The 16,731-nt window shown below is 43.4% G+C and overlaps 2 protein-coding genes across 10 annotated transcripts in view; both read left to right on the top strand.

The window, feature by feature from the left end:
* Positions 1-1,695, top strand: part of MMP24OS (MMP24 opposite strand) — a 120,138-nt gene extending 118,443 nt beyond the window's left edge. For all 3 annotated transcript variants that reach the window (XR_014832253.1, XR_014832251.1, XR_014832252.1), the window contains 2 exons: positions 603-821; positions 923-1,695. The gene's annotated coding sequence lies outside the window, so the exon portion shown is untranslated. The remainder of the gene's footprint in view (positions 1-602; positions 822-922) is intronic.
* A 2,101-nt stretch (positions 1,696-3,796) lies between these two features.
* Positions 3,797-16,731, top strand: part of EDEM2 (ER degradation enhancing alpha-mannosidase like protein 2) — a 32,033-nt gene continuing 19,098 nt past the window's right edge. For 6 of the 7 annotated variants that reach the window (XR_014832247.1, XR_014832249.1, XR_014832248.1 and 3 more), the window contains exons 1-5: positions 3,797-3,985; positions 4,216-4,326; positions 6,156-6,195; positions 10,891-10,996; positions 14,689-14,814. Coding sequence is in view for 3 of the 7 variants with exons in the window: in XM_003359958.6 (XP_003360006.2) it covers positions 3,879-3,985; positions 4,216-4,326; positions 6,156-6,195; positions 10,891-10,996; positions 14,689-14,814 (490 nt within the window). In the remaining 4 variants the exon portion in view is untranslated. Of the gene's footprint in view, positions 3,986-4,215; positions 4,327-6,155; positions 7,740-10,462; positions 10,997-14,688; positions 14,815-16,731 lie in introns of those variants that run through there. The other variant, XM_085003715.1, reaches the window with a different exon arrangement.

Raw genomic sequence — 16,731 nt, 5'->3', positions numbered from 1 at the left:
TGGGAATCAGCACCATCGAGCTTCTGGTTCCAACAGGTCTAGGATATGCATGCTTATAAGCAGCATATAGTTGACTTCTTTCACCTGGTGGGGGCTTCAGCACCTGATACAGCTCAAAGGACATGGCTCAGAATATTATCTGTAATCCTTGAGGAAGAACTAAAGGCCCTTGACCAACAAGAATGGCTAAACTATTATTATTCTGTCTCGCTTGACTTCCTTTTTCTCTGTGTTTTCTCACTTCTCTGATTAACTTGATTCTTTAACTAAAGATTTTCTGTAGATAAAAAGGCAGGTAGCAGACATGAGTAGAGGTCCATTCTGGGAAGGCCTCGCCGGGTCCTGCTTGGTAACATGGTGAGGTCTAATGGTGTTACATGTGCAGTACTAAGAACAGTGTCTGGGACACAGCAAATGCTATCTAAATGCTTGCTGTTATCAATATATTTTGGTCTTCTCTCCCTCTTCATTCTTTTTTCCTTTCTTCTCCTCCTCCTCCTTCTCCTCTCCTCCTTCTCCTCCCTCTCTTCCCCCTTCCCTCCTCCTCCTTATTTATTATTCAGTTGGCAATAATCAATTTTTTTTTTTTTTTTGCTTTTTAGGGCTGTACCTGTGGCAAATGAATGGAAGTTCCCAGGCTTGGGGAACTGCAGCTGCAGCTGCAGGCCTATGCCACAGCAACGTGGGATCTGAGCTGCGTCTGTGACCTGCATCACAGCTCATGGCAACACCAGATCCTTATCCTGCTGAGTGAGGCCAGGGATGGAACCTGCATCTTCAGGGACACTATGTCAGGTTCTTCATCTGCTGAGCCACAACAGGTACTCCTGTTTTCTGATTTTTTTTTTTTGCAATAACTCTCTATGAATCTGTTAATATTTTTTTGAGTGCTGAGAGGTAGTCTCATTCTTTCATTTTCCAGATGTGGAAACTGAATCCCCAAAACAGAACATGGCTTCTTGAGATCACACAGAGACTGTGACTAAACCAGTACTAGAACCAATGGCTTCTGACCATGAGTCCATGGCTTGTTACTCTCAACACAGAGTCCAAGAAGACCTACCTTGGATACTGATACACTCTGCGTGTCCTCCAAACACCCACAGGAAGACTTGAACACTCTGTGATTCCAAGTATTCTCCAAAAGAGGTCTTTGTGTCAAAGATTGCGAGCATGTCAAGGGAAAGGTCTGTGGCTTGGCTACTTTGTGATCTTCAATGTATGCTTGGCACTGTGCTTCAAGATCTTTTAGGGCAGAAAATATTGCCTATAACACCTGGGATTATTAGGGGCAGATGCTCAATAAATAGAATTAATAAACCTGCATTTAAAAAGAATGGGGTTAGGGAAGGGAATAGTTATTAAGAAATTGATATGTTCTAGTCACTGTGCTAGAATTTTCACCACTATCTCATTTAATCCCCAGAAATCCTTTATGGCATTTTCCATTTCCAGATTTTGAATCAGGAAATTAAGTTTCAGAGAGGTTAGGCAACTTACTCTGAGTGTCTTCACAAGTAAACATTCAAGATTGACACTTCTCTGGTGGACTATAACCTTCTAAAATCTAATATGATCATCAAAGAGTGAGAAGTAAAGCCAAGAAGAGAGAGAACTAATGCTTTCCAGAAGGTTTTTTTTTTTAAGTTTTTTTTTCATGAGAAACAATAAAATCAACCATAAAAATTGTGAAAATAGGTCACGATTGTATTTGCATTATGACAATGTGGAAATGCATGTTTTCATCAGGCTAGAAAAAGAAAACAAATTATGAGTTTGTCAATTTTTCTCATAAAAAGAGACCTATCATTACCAAACCCAGGCAACCTGTCCCCCACCCTCCATGTAACCACTTACTCCACACTAGAGTTTTGAATGGAGATAAAAAGATAAGCTACAGGACTTCTATGGAGAAGGACAATTAGGGCTGGGCGAGTTTCATAACTTGGAATGGTCCATATCTGAAAAAATCCTAGTACCTGTGATAGGCTAAAAAATGGTCCCCTAGGAGTTCTCTTGTGGGGCAGCAGGTTAAGTATTTGGCACTGTCACTGCAGTGGCTTGGGTCACTGCTATGGCACAGACTTGATCCCTGGCCGGGGAACTTCTGCGTGCTGCAGGCATGGCCAAAAAGAGAAAAAAAAAAAAAAGGGTCCCCTAAACATAATTAGATCCTAGTCTTTGAAATCTATAAGTATACTCTGTTTGGAAAGAGGGTCTTTGCTGATGTGATTAAGTTAAGGGTATTTATTTATTTTAATTATTTTATTTTACTTTTACAGCTGTACCTGTAGAATATGAAAGTTCCCAGCCTAGGGGTCAAAGCAGAACTGTAGCTGCTGGCCTACGCCACAGCCACAAGAGCTTGCAGCAATGCTGGATCCTTAACCCACTGAGTGATTCCAGAGATTGAACCCACATCTTCACAGACACTATACTGGGTTCTTAACCTGCTGAGCCACAGTGGGAACTCTCAAGTTAAGGATCCTGAGATGGGAGATCATACTGTATTATCTAGGTGGCCCCAACTGCAGTCATAATGTCCTTCTGGGAGAGCAGAGGGAGAGGTATGACACACACCCACAGAAAAGGAGGTGATAAGAACACTGAGGCAAAGATTGGAGTGATAGGGCCACAGGCCAAGGAATGCCAGCAACTGTCTTTTCCCCAGGAGAAGCTGGAGCAGCAAGGAGCAGATTCTTCCTCAGAGGCTCCAGGGGGAGGGCACCCTGATAATATCTTGATTTTGGCTCAGTGAAACTAATTTCAGGCCTCTAGCCTCTAGAACTGTGTTAGGGTACATTTCTGTTGCTTTAAGCCACCAAGTTTGTGGTAATTATACTTTGTTACAGCAGTCACAGGAATTTAATACTATGCCCCTGTGTTGTTACCTGAGTCTCAGTATACTGTCATCTCCTTTCCCTTCCATCTGGCACTTCCCAGAGGAGTTGCCAAAAGCATCGTAAAATTTTTTGTGTTTCTGTTCTATCACGCAGTGTGACATGCTCACTGAATCCTCGTAATCCTATTAGGCAAATACTAATATTATTCCTATTTTACAAATGAGTAAAATACCCAGAAGACAAGCTAGTCAGACCACACTCCTAACAAGGATGGAGCTAGTATTCTAACTCAGGTCTTCTCAATCTAAGGCCCACACTTTTTTTTTCCTTTTTTTGGCTCATGCCTGCAGCATGTGGAAGTTCCTGGGCCAGGACCAGAACTACATCACAGCAGCAATAACACCTGATCGGTAATCCATTGCACCACCAGATAACTCCAAGGCCCATGCTTAACCTCTACTCTGTGCTACCTTAAGCTCTCTGGGTTATGTTAGAGTTTTAATTCTTATATCTACTGACAGCATTTCAAGGTATTAATTTGAAGGTTGTTTTCAAGGATGCTGGTCCAAAGGGGACCAAACAAGTCTTCATTCCAGCTCAAGGAATTAAGCTGCCACTTCCATCTGTCTTTTTCATCAAAAAGAAAAGAATGAAGTCTCCCTTCAAATCCAGGGTTAAGTCTACTAAATATCATACTGCCTAAAATCATGTGTGTTGCTGTGGTCTAAAATGCTGACCAACTTTAAGAAGCTTTTTTAAAACGCTGTTGCTAAAGCATTAGTAAGAGTAACTGTAAGAGCCACTGTCTTTAGGACACGTTCATCTCGACTAGAGAGACTGTATATCCCAAGATGCTCTTTGCTTGGGTTCCGCCGCTTATTGCATTCTGGGGCTTGTAGTCCACAACTGAGTGGTTGATGTATCAGCACGCAGGCGCAGTGGCGCGAACTCCCGGAAGACTCAGCAAAGGCTCCCAGGATGAACGGGTGGCGGTGGCTGCTGCTGCTGTGGCCGCGCTGACAGGACACGAGCTCTATGCCTTTCCGGCTGCTCGTCCCGCTTGGCCTCCTGTGCGCGCTGCTGCCCTTGCACCATGGTGCGCCGGGCCCCGATGGCACCGCGCCCGACCCCGCGCACTACAGGTGAAGGGGGTCAGGCTCCCCGCCCTTCCATAGTTGGGGAATGGGAAGCGCAGACCTGGTCCCCTCCCTTGCCCTCTGTCGCAGGATACCCACCCTGACCTGCTGGGACCCCACCTCTGGGCTCCGGCAGAAATCAGGTGGTGATTCCCACTTTCCACCCTATTTCTTGTCCTTTCCCCTGACTGGTTTCCTTTGGTGGCCCCCTCCTTATTTCTTGTACCCCGCATCAGGGAGCGAGTCAAGGCCATGTTCTACCACGCCTACGACAGCTACCTGGAGAATGCCTTTCCCTACGACGAGCTGCGACCTCTCACCTGTGACGGGCACGACACCTGGGGCAGGTAGTGCGAGCGGAGGAGCAACAGGGCGGCCGGGGTCTGGCAGTCCTGTCCTAGGCGGGCGGGGCTGCTGGGACTGGTGCCTTCATGGTTTCCTCACTGGTTCCTGAAAACTTGCTAGCCAGGGTGGGGTCGCTTTCCCCTCAATTCGGGTCAGCACCACCAGGATCCACCCAACCTCCGGGAAAGCTGGATCTCATAGTGGAAAAAGGCTGGGTTAGCCTGGTGGGCTGGGCCTCTGGGCTCGGGCCACAAGTGTAACAGGCATCAGCTGTTGGGATTTGGGCAAATCTCTGGAGCTGTAGGATATGTGGAAGGGCTTCAAGAAATCAGAAGACCCAACCCCTTCATGTTACAAGTGGGCAAACAGGCCCATTAGGGGATGTAACTCTTGGCAAACATGAAACATCTGAGCTTTGGTAGTGTTTAGTGTAACTGAAACACGCTTCCCCCTTTACCCTCACATCCCTGACTGCTTCTTGAGATCTCAGCTCAAAATGTCCTCTCAGCCACAGTTCCCCTAACTACCCACCTCCTACAGGTCACACTCACAAACCACCCTTTTTATTTTCTTTGTAGCACTACTCACTCTGATACTGTCGTTTTCACTTATCTACTAGTGTGTCTTTCTTACTTCCACTAGAATAAAAATCTATGAAAGGTGGAATTCTCCATCTCGTTCCTTGCTGAACGAGTGAAGAATCATTGCATTTGCCTGAAGCTGACATGGATTAAACACTGTGCTAAGCATTTTGCTTGTGTCATCTCATGTAATTAACGCCCCTAGGAGTCAAGTGCCTTTACCTCTATTTTACAAGTGGATATGCTAAGGACTGGAGAAGTTAAGCAAACTCAGCACAATTTGTGCTAGTTTTCTTTTTTTTAATAGTTGAAAAAAGCAATACAAGCAAATGGCAAATTCAAGCAGTGCAATATCATTTAATAAAATAAAATATCTCCCATACTCTAGAACTCTACCCACTGTTAACTTTCTTGTGTATCCTTCCAGAAATATTTTGGGTTTATACCGTCATATAGGTATGTATATGTGTGTGTTTCTAAATTAACTTTTTAAAAGCATAACTTACATAAAATGCACCTATTTTAAGTGTCTAATAACCACTATCACAGTCAAGAGAGAAAACATTTCTGTCACTCTAAATAAAGTTCTCTTGCAACCCTTTATAGTTAATTCTTCCACCACTGCTGGCCCCTAAACTTGCAAAATCTGCTTTCTGTCTGTATGTCTCTGTTGGAAAACACAATTAGAAACATACAACAGTACCTTTTCTGTACCTTGTGTTTTTCATTTAACTATCTAATTTGAATATCTTCACATTAGCCCATAGAACTCTTGATAACAACCTTTTTGACAACCTCATCCTTTTGCATTGTTTGAATGTATTACACTTTTCAACTGGTGTACCCGTGAGTTATTTCTATGGTTTTTTTCTGTTCTAAAAGCAGTACTGCCAGGAGCATTCTGAAACCTGCAGTTCTATGTCCTGTGAGGTAAATTTCTAGATGTGGAAAAGCCTGTGTTCTGAGCTACAATCTTATACTGCCTCCTTATGGCAGAGAAGAATGCCAGAGAACACAGGCCATGTGTGTAACTATGGTGGAGCTACATCACCCCACCTCCCAGGTGCCTTAAATGGGTCAGAGGTTCCAGGTGATTTTCCCTATGGCTTCTCTGTTGTGACTGCAGGTGGGGCTGGCAGAGGCATCACTGTGCCTCAATTTTAGTTTTTGACATATCTGTTCCGGGGGCAGCCTTCATATCTGGTGTTTGATTTTCTTATTAAGCAGCTGGGATTTTTGTCCTTTTACAGTTTTTCTCTGACTCTAATCGATGCTCTGGACACCTTGTTGGTAAGTGTCTCGTCTATTTCTTTTCTTCTCTAATCTTGCATAACCAACATCCTTCCTCTTTTGGCAGCTTGACTATGGGTAAAAAATGAATTCTTCACCTAAGCCTTTTATTTTTGTCTTATGATTCTGAATCATTGGGTTCCAGATGCCCATCTAGAGGAAAATGATGAATTCCAACTTATTCAGATTCATTTTTTGAGCAAATATTTCTAGAGGACCTGTTATGACTACAGAGCTGTGACGAGCCTAAATACGTGTGGGTAATAACAGAAGCTTTGATACCCTCCTTGTTTTTAGAGGCCTCCATGCTAATGGCCATAATCAGTGATTAAAATGCTGAGAGTAACATTGTGTTATGTGTAGGGCTCATGCTAAGCACTTTACATGTATTTTTTAATGCTTCCAACAACCCCATGAGGTAAGTACCTTTGCTCCTTTTGCACCTGAGAAATCTGATGCTTAGAAAGGGTGAAATGACTTGGCCAGGGCACCCAGCCATTAAATGCAGGGTTAGGACTTGCACGCAATTTGTATGACTCCAAGCCTTAACCATCATCCTTAAAAAGGCCACAAGAGAGGTTTTCACACCTTTCCTCCATTTCACTATTTCTGTTCTCTGTTACCCAGTCTCATTTTTCTAATATTTACATGATAGTATTTACATGATGGTGATCACTCTGCAGATATAATTTAGGTGTTTTGTTTGCTTTTTTTTTTTTTTTTTTTGCTTTTTAAGGTCATACTTGTGGCATATGGAGGTTCCCAGGCTAGGGGTCAAATTAGAGATACAGCTGCCAGTCATGGCCACAGCCACAGCAACACAGGATCTAGGCTGTGTCTGCGACCTACACCACAGCTCACAGCAACACTGGATCCGTGACCCACTCAGTGAGGCCATGGATCAAACCCACATCCTCATGGAAACTAGTCAGATTCATTTCTGCTGTGCAACAACAGGCACTCCCAAGTTTTTTTGCTTAATGTTAATTTGTATGTACTATCTATTCATCAAACATTTATTTATTTATTGAGAGCCAGCTGTGTCCCAAGCACAGGGTTAAGCTTTGGAGTAATAATGGTGAGTTTAAACAGACAGGGTCCCTGCTTTCTTGGAGTTTATGATTTCAGTGAGGGAGACAAGGAATCAAAGATAACCCTAAAGAATGTAGTATTACAAATTGAGGTGAGTGCTGTGTGGGAAAGGAACATGGCTCTGTGAATGGTTATGATAAAGGAAATGACCTAGACTGAGAAAGTCAGGAAGGATTTTCCCTAAAGGAATGAAATGACACTTAAGTTGGGATCTGAAGAAGAAGCAAGTGTTGACTAGAGAAGCAGGGGAGGAAAGAGTATCCAGGCAGAGGGAACAGCCTGTGCGAAGTCCTTGTGGCAGGAGAGAGCATGGCAAGTGCAGTGAAATAATAGAAGGCCAGTGTGGCTGGGATATGGAGAAGGAAGAGGAGGGAGCAGAGTGGAGATGGAGGGAGGCACGAGGATCAGATGATGCCAGCCCATGGAAAGCCATGGAAATTTCTCAAGTACAGGCCAAGAAATGATAAGATTTCTGTCTTGAGAAGAATCCTGGCTACAACGTGGAGAAAGATTCTTGTAATCATTCAACAAACTTTTTTTTTTTTTTTTTTAGTAATTGCTTCATGGACTATGCTTAGCACACTGGGGGATGCAAACATGAGTGAGGCTCCTGCCTATGCAAACATTCTCAGAATGTGGAAAGAAATAGATGCTCTAAGAGTTGTGTGGATACACTTACTGGAGTATTTGAAAGGAAGAAGAGCTTAATTTCAGCTGGAGGAATCAGACTCCTTAGAGAAGGTGACATTTAGACAATGGAGGATAGGTTGGATTTGGAAATGGGAAGACATAGGGTGTGATTTCTGTTAGAGGGAACAGCATGTCCAAGGGCAGAAAATCAGGGAATAGTGGGTTCAGTTTCCTGAAGTAGATGAGACTGTGTTAGATGAACAGTCTGAGACACGGTCAGAAGGATAGGCTGGGTCTAAATCATAGAGGGTTTTTTTTTTTTTTTTGTCTTTTTGCCATTTCTTGGGCCGCTCCTGCGGCATATGGAGGTTCCCAGGCTAGGGGTCTAATCGGAGCCATAGCCACCAGCCTACGCCAGAGCCACAGCAATGCGGGATCCGAGCCATGTCTGCAACCTACACCACAGCTCACGGCAACGCCGGATCTTTAACCCACTGAGCAAGGGCAGGGATCGAACCCGCAACCTCATGGTTCCTAGTCGGATTTGTTCACCACTGCGCCACCACGGGAACTCCTAAATCATAGAGGGTTTTGAATCCTGAGATAGTCAGGCTTGTTTTGGTTTTAAGTGCTAGAGACTCAAGTCAAACTGATTTAGACAGGAAGAAGGTTTGCTGAGTCAGATAACTAAAAAGTCCAGGTAAGAACTGGGCCTCAGACCCATCTGACTCTAGACATAGAAATAATGTCATTAGGAATCTCTCTGTCCATCTCTTATTTCTGCCTGCTTTGGTAGTTGTATTCTCAGGCTTTCTTTAAGGTGGCTGAGTAGCCAGTGGTAACTCCAGACTCACATTCCACTCAGTTAGTATCCTGTATGTGGAAAGAATTAGTTCTTTTCCATTAATTAATTCCAGGAACTGAGTCCTGTTGATTTGGCTTGGGTCACACATGTCTCTCTGAACCAATCATTTGGCCAAGGGGTATGGTACACTGGCTGGTGCAGGTGAAGTACCCATTCTTGCAACTGGAGGGGCAGAGTCAGCTTTTTCAAATTACAAGACTGACTGTGGAAGAAGGACGATTCCTTGAGAGGAAATTGCACCATTATTGCTAGAATTAAAGGTATCAGGATTGCATTTGACTGATTTTTTTTTTTTTTGTATTTTTTTTGCTATTTCTTGGGCCACTCCTGCGGCATATGGAGGTTCCCAGGCTAGGGGTCCAATTGGAGCTGTACCACTGGCCTACGCCAGAGCCACAGCAACGCGGGATCCGAGCCGCGTCTGCAACCTACACCACAGCTCACGGCAACGCCGGATCGTTAACCCACTGAGCAAGGGCAGGGACTGAACCCGCAACCTCATGGTTCCTAGTCGTGTTTGTTAACCACTGCGCCACGACGGGAATTCCTGACTGATTTTTTTTTTTTTTTTTTGTCTTTCTTTCCCTTTTCTAGGGCTGCACCTGTGGCATATGGAGGTTCCCAGGCTTGGCGTCTAATCGGAACTGTAGCCGTCGGTCTACGCCACAGCCACAGCAGTTCAGGATCTGCACCATGTCTCATGGCAACGCCGGATCTTTAACCCACTGAGCAAGGCCAGGGACCGAACCCGCAACCTCATGGTTCCTAGTCGGATTTGTTAATCACTGAGCCATGAAGGGAACTCCATCATTTGACTGATGTTTTAAACAAAAAGGATTTAATTTTCTTAAGTAAAAGAAAATCTGAAGGTATTTTCTAGCTTTTGGCCAGCTGCTCAACTTTGCCATCAGAGACCCATGTTCTTTGTATCCTTCCATCTGCCACCATTAGTGTATTGACTTGCATTCTCCTGCTTAGTACCTCATGGTCTAAGATGGCTGCCACAGCTCCAGAAATCAAGTCTTCTTTCTCTCTCTCTTTTTTTGTGTGTCTTTTTAGGGCCACACACCTGGCACATGGAGGTTCCCAGGCTAGGGGTCCAATTGGAGCTACAGCTGCTGGCCTATACCACAGCTCACGGCAGCGCTAGATCCTTAACCCACTGAGAGAGGCCAGGGAATGAATCTGTGTCCTCATGGATGCTAGTCGGGTTCATTAACCGCTGAGCCATGACGGGAACTCCAAGTCTTCTTTCAAGGCAGAAAGAACAAGAGCTGTGTCTTGTCCCTTTTTATTAGGGAAACAGAAGCTTTTCAAGAAGTGCCCCCATAGACTACTCTAGGCTCAGAATTGGCTGGGTAACTCAGTCACCTCTAGCAGAAAAGGAGACTGAGAAAGCAAGTACTCAGATTTCTAGCCCCTATGGCTGGAAGCTTCAAGGATAAGATTGGGAGAGTTCCCATCGTGGCTCAGTGGTTAACGAATCCGACTAGGAACCATGAGGTTGCGGGTTTGACCCCTGGCCTTGCTCAGTGGGTTGGGGATCTGGTGTAGCCGTGAGCTGTAGTGTAGGTTGAAGATGTGGCTCAGATCCCGCGTTGCTGTGGCTCTGGCATAGGCTGGCAGCTGTAGCTCCGATTCGACCCCTAGCCTGGGAACCTCCATATGCCGCTGGAGCAGCCCAAGAAATGGCAAAAAGACAAAAATATATAAATAAATAAATAAGATTGGGAATTAATGTCAGACCAACCACCCAGCAGTATTTTCCGTAAGGATGAATGTAACAATGTTAAAAACAACAGATATCTGCTGCAAATGTCAAACTCAGATTTCCTCAGGTGGTGCACAGTCTTTATATTGTTTCCTCAAATAAGTACATAAGGATTCTTAAATTTAGTACTGAAAAATTTATTTAACCAGTCTCTTGATATCCGATCTGTGTGATTTCCAGCTCTCGGTGTCTTCTCCGTTATCAGCTGTCCTAGAACAGAAACTGCAGTTTTCAAGTTGAGTGAGAGCCACAGCAGCAGAGGATCCTAGACTCTGAATTAGCATCTCCAGTGCCCTCAAGCCTGAGAGCCTCACTATCAGATCTCTCTTTCCTTCAGATTTTGGGGAATGTCTCAGAATTTCAAAGAGTGGTTGAAGTACTCCAGGACAACGTGGACTTTGATATTGATGTCAATGCCTCTGTGTTCGAAACCAACATCCGAGGTGAGGGCTAGCTGCTAGGGCCCTGGGAAAAAAGGAGAACATGGGAGTTTGGGCCTCTTTGTAAACCAAGAGGTGGTAATAAGGACCAGCCTTGCCAGGGCACTTGGTTCAAACCAGGTTGACAGAGCTTTTCCCTCCTGGAGGGTGGGGTGGGGAGGGGAGGTTTCGGAATCTCTCATCAGTTTCAGACATGAAAGTGAGCAGAGGACAGAGAAAAGACAGAAAAGAAATGCGCCAGAATTACATCTTTAACATACATTTGGTACTAGGCTTTCAGCCAAGAGCAAGATAGATATAAGCATTGCCTTCTTGGAGCTTATTGCCTAGAAAGCTATCCGATAAAACTTTCTGTGCCGATGATGGAAATGTTTTCTCTCTGAGTTGTCCAGTACAGTAGCCACTAGCCCCGTGTGGCTGGTGAACATTTGAAATGTGACTTCTGCAACTGAAGAACTGAATTTTTAATTTAATTTAATTTTAATGAATTTAAGTAGTGACATGTGGTTAATGATAACTGTATAAAATAGGGCAAATCTAGGCTATTAGTTTCCAAACCTGGCTGCCCATCAGAACCACTTGGGATGTTTTGAAAAGTTCAGGTGTCTAGACTCCACTCTAAATGTAATGAATTGGTGACTCTGGTGTTGGGTCCTAGAAGCAGTATTTTTAGCAGGTTCCTGATGATTCTTATGAAGCTAATACAACCCTTCTTTTCATTAAGCCTCTAGACCACCAGTGGCTTAACAGCTGTCACCTCTGGATGGCAGAGATACATTTTTTCCTCCCTATTTTGCTCATCTTTATTTTGTATGTTATTTGCAGTGAAACTTGTATTACAGGTATGTGATAAATATTAAAAAAAAAAATACTAGGGAGGAGTTCCTGTTGTGACCTAGCGGGTTGAGAACCCAACTAGTATCCATGAGGATGTGGGTTTGATCCCCAGCCTCATTCAGTGGGCTAAGGATCTGGTGTTGCTGCAAGCTGTGGTGTAGGTCACGGATGCGGCTCGGATCTGGCTTTGCTGTGGCTGTAGCATAGGCCAATAGCTGCAGCTCCAGTTCGACCCCTAGCCTGGAAACATCTATATGCCATAGGTGTGGCCATAAAAAGGAAAAAAAATAAAATAAATTTTAAAAAGACTAGGGAGCAGAGGGGACAGCATGGTATAAAATTCTGGTTTAGGAATCAGACCTGAGTTTGAGGCCATGTTCATTGCTTTGTCACAGAACTTCTGAGCTTAGTTTGTCATCTATATTACGGTTATCTTTATATTTTTTTTTCTGATATGAATATAATTATATCAATCAGCTTTCTTTTGGTTGACATTTGCCCCATATATTTTTCCTCTCTTTTACTTTCATTCTTTCTGTATTTTTATGATTAGATATATCTTTTGTAGTTTGCATATAATTATATTTTGTTCATTTATCCATTCTGGCAATCTTTTCTTTTAATTGAAGCATTTTATCAATTTACATTTACTGCAATTACTTATATACTTGCATTCATTTCTGGGTATAACTTTGTGCTATTTGTTCCATCTTCACTATATTTTTTCCTCTCTCTCTTTTCATACCCTATTTATTTATTTATTTATTGTCTTTTTAGGGCCGCACCCATGGCAGGAGTTGGAAGTTCCCAGGCTAGGAGTTGAATTGGAGCTGCAGCCGCTGGACTACACGACAGCTCATGGCAACACTGGATCCTTAACCCACTGAGCAAGGTCAGGGATCGAACCCAAATCCTCATGGATCCTAGTTGGGCTCGTTAACTGCTGAGCCACGAAGGGAATTCCCAGTGACCTTTGGGTGGTATTTTTGAAGGGCATATGGTTCCAGACTGATTTTTCTTTTTCTCTTAGCATGTTGAAGAAATTTTTCCATTGTCTTCTGATTTCATTATCATTATTAAGAAGTAATCTGTCCATCTAATTGTTATTTCTTTGTTGATAATCTGTTTGCATATATGTTTCACTCAGGCTGCCCCCTCCTTTTAAAGATTTTTTAAATTTTGGAAACTTTGGAAACTTTCTAAGTTTGGAAAATTTCAAAAATACATAAAAGTAGAGAAAATTGTATAATGAATTGGATGTACCCATCACCCTACTTTAACAATCATTATTACATGGATTTTACTGCCTTTAAGACTCCCCCCTGCCTTTGGTATTCTGAAATTTTATCAAATATATATAAATGTGGCTTTCTTTTTATCACTTGGTTTGGGACTCTTGGATCTAAGAATTGATATCACTCATTAGTTTTAGAAAATTCTTAACCATTTTCTCTTCAAATATTGCCTCTCCCCCATTTACTCCCTCTTCTCTTTTTAGAACTCCAGCTGGAAATATGTTATACCTTCTTACTGGATCCAAGTCCCTTCTGTATTTTTTTAAAAAGCATTTTGTCTTTTTTGTGTGTGTTTCATTTTGGATAATTTATTTTGAGTTTATCTTCAAGTCTACCAGTTCTCTCTTCAGATGTATCTTATCTGCTACTAAAACTACTTACTCCTGCATTCCAACCTTTCATTTATTTCTTTAAACATATTACACATACTTTATTCAGTGTAAACATATTACACATACTTTATTTAGTGTCTGATAAATCCCAGTATCTGAAATCTTATTCTACTGTCTTTTCTCCTGACTCTTACTCATAATGCTTTGTTTCTTTTATGTTCTGTGATCTGTTTATTTTTTAATGGAACTCATTGCCTAGACTTTTCCTGTGGGATTCTTGGTTGAATGTGGGTTTTTCAGATATGTTTTATGTTTACTGCTGCCATATAGCTAGAGGCATTATTTGCTAAAACAACCTTATACTAAAGGTTTGAGGTTTTTCTAGACTACCCTGTTAGTGTGAATTCAGTCTCTAAAACTTAGTGAGTACCACTTTGTAGTTATTAGTTCTTAGGAGAGATTTTTTTTTTCATTCCCCTTACTTGGCATTGAGATTTGAGGCATACAGTTTTCCTTACTATATATTAGAGGAAGTATGTGGGGTTTATTTTCAGTTCTTCCTTACACAGGGTATATAATTCTTCTAGATCCCAACTTTATAGAGGGATCTTTTATCAGACTCCCCACTTTGGGTAGGTCCTGACTTTGTCTCTTATTCCTGGTCTTCCAGGAGGATAGGAAAACTGAAACTCAAGGTCACCAGTTTTTTTCAGGATATCTGTTTAGCCGTATTTCCAGATACATAACCTTTGTGTCTTTTTATAAATCCTAAATATTATGTACTAAGTTGAAGTAGAAAAATGAATAAAATGAAGATAATAAGTATACTCCTCTCTCTCCCTTGGTTTTGGCAAGATTGGGAGACAGTGACCAAGTGCAATGAACATGAACTTCAGAGTCAGAGCTGGCCCTACCACCTTCTAGACCCAGGGCAAGTCACTTACTTCTCTGAACCTTGGTATCTTCAATTGAAGAGGGCACAGTAGTAACTAGTGCTTGGTATACAGTAGGGACTTAAAAAAAAAAAAAAAGATTATTTCTGTGACTCACCAAGAGAAAAAGAAAAACTTTGTAAACTTAACACTACCAATATGGGGAGTTAAGAACTCTTCTTTCACTGGGTGACTAGCTCCTTGCCAATGAGCCACTGAACAGAGCATTTAGGTTTAATTTGTACAAGGGCAAGACTGGTCCTTGGGACTCTGACTCTTGCTTTTTGTACCATCTGTAGTGGTAGGAGGACTTCTGTCTGCTCACCTGCTATCAAAGAAGGCTGGGGTGGAAGTGGAGGCTGGATGGCCCTGCTCCGGACCTCTTCTGAGGATGGCTGAGGAGGCAGCCCGGAAACTCCTCCCAGGTAAGACCCATGTCAAGACGGGGAAGAGATGAAGTCCAGTAGGTCTTACTTCTGTTGCTGGAGAAGAGGGTGGCAATGCAGAATTATTTGCTGGTGTTTGTCACCCAAATAGTTGGTATTTCTACCTCTTGGCACCTACCATGGAAATCAGGAGAGTCCTGGGCATTTTGAGGGCTAGACTAGGATGGAACTGACCTCATTATCATTTGCTGGGAGTGCTACCATTCCCTGGCAAGTGGAAGGCTCTTGCCCTTATCCGAGTGCATGCTTTTGCCCCCTCTTAGGCCCACATACTGTTGGAATGAAAGGGTTCTAGAGAAGAGCCTTAGTCTGAACGTTAGGAACCCCAGGTTCTAGACTCAGCTCTGCCAGCCATTAGCTTGACCAAGCCTCTCCTCTCCTTAGTCGGTTTCCCCATCAATCAAACAGGAGTCATAATTCCTGCCTCCCTTTGGGGAGGCATAAAATGAGGTCAGTCAGAAAGGAGAAAGTTCTTGGAGAACCTCAAGCACCACTGAAACGAGAGGGACTTGTTTTGCAACTAAGCCGTGTCCAGGGCTGCAGGCCAAGGCTCAGTGTTTGTCCGGTAGGGCAGTAGCTGGGCTCAACAGCATCAACTGGACACTGTGTTCTCTTCAGGGTGTGGTGGAGGCTCTGAGAGCCGTTCACACCCAAACACGTCACGCTGTGTTTTCCACCAGCCTCTTGGCCATCTCACTTCTCCCTCTCATGCGGTACTTGCCTCTCATCCTTGGGGCAGAGCTGAGGAGAGTGAGCGAGCTGGGTTCAGGTCTCACTTATGGCCTGAATGTCTCTTTGCAAACATCATGTCCTGTGTGACTCAGTCCTGGAAGAAACTCTGCCTCATTGCTCCTTCCTTTTTCTGCCTTTCTTTCTTTCATGAAAAATTTTTTTTTTTTTTTTGCGTTGAGAATCTGCACATTGGAAAGTGCATTTTCACCAGAGTATCTCCCATTTAGGTCGAGAAATAGATTTTGTCCCTCCCTCCTCTTTTTAACACAGCCTGACGTCTCCACACTGTTCCTTTGAGCCCTTCTTGGTTGTGGCTCGATGTCTCCTTACTTGCCACTCATGTCTGCCGAGATAGCAAGTTTCTCCTCTTACGGTCAAGTTGCTGGACCTTATGGTTCTTGGATATTTTGACAACTTTGTTCGCAGTTTGGTGACGCACAGGCTGCTCTGGGGTTGTTTGACCTTTCCGCCCGGAGAGGAAATCTCTGCCTCTGGCTTGCTGTCTAGTTTCTTGCCTTGAATCGGAAGGCACTGGGGTGGGGTGAGGTGGGGTGGGCCCAGGGCCTGTGGCGGGGAGGGGGAGAGAGTGGGCACGGGGCATTCATTCCTTCCCAGCTTGGTTTGGCTCTCTCTGTGTGACCTTTGAGTCACTTCTTTACCAGCATGACTTTTCCTACCTATGAACTGAGGATTGGACCACATCAATTTCATGATTTATAGCCTTTTTTTCTTTTTCTTTTTGCCACACCCATGGCATGTGGAAATTCCTGGGCCAGGTGTTGAACCCAAGCCACAGAACTAACCAGAGGCACAGCAGTGACAATGCTGAATCCTTAACCCACTGAGCCATGAGGAAACTCCCTATATCCTTTAAAAAAAAAAAAAAAAAAGTAGCCCCTCCCTGAAACTTTTTATTTAAAGCAAAGCTCTTAAACTGGCTCTTCTGGGGCTATTTATGGTCTGCAGATAGGTTTCATTTGGTCAGAATGATGTTTGAAAAATTACATGAATGGCTTCTTCATTGGGCCACCAGCCCCATCACTGCCTATGGCTTATACCCTGCCTGATTCACACTAAGTGACCTGCCTGGCCTCTGAAGGCATAGTGTAAGCTAAGTACAAGTAGAGCTGTTCTAGCTAAAGTGAGCAGACGTGCAATATGACA

The sequence above is a fragment of the Sus scrofa genome, chromosome 17 (genome assembly GCF_054392235.1).
Source record: "Sus scrofa isolate SSC_HxYL_T2T_F1_AM1 chromosome 17, Sscrofa_HxYL_maternal_Yorkshire_Landrace_v2.0, whole genome shotgun sequence".
NCBI lineage: Eukaryota > Metazoa > Chordata > Mammalia > Artiodactyla > Suidae > Sus > Sus scrofa.
Note: the sequence above shows the minus strand (reverse complement) of the source record. Positions and strands in the feature narration are given on the sequence as shown.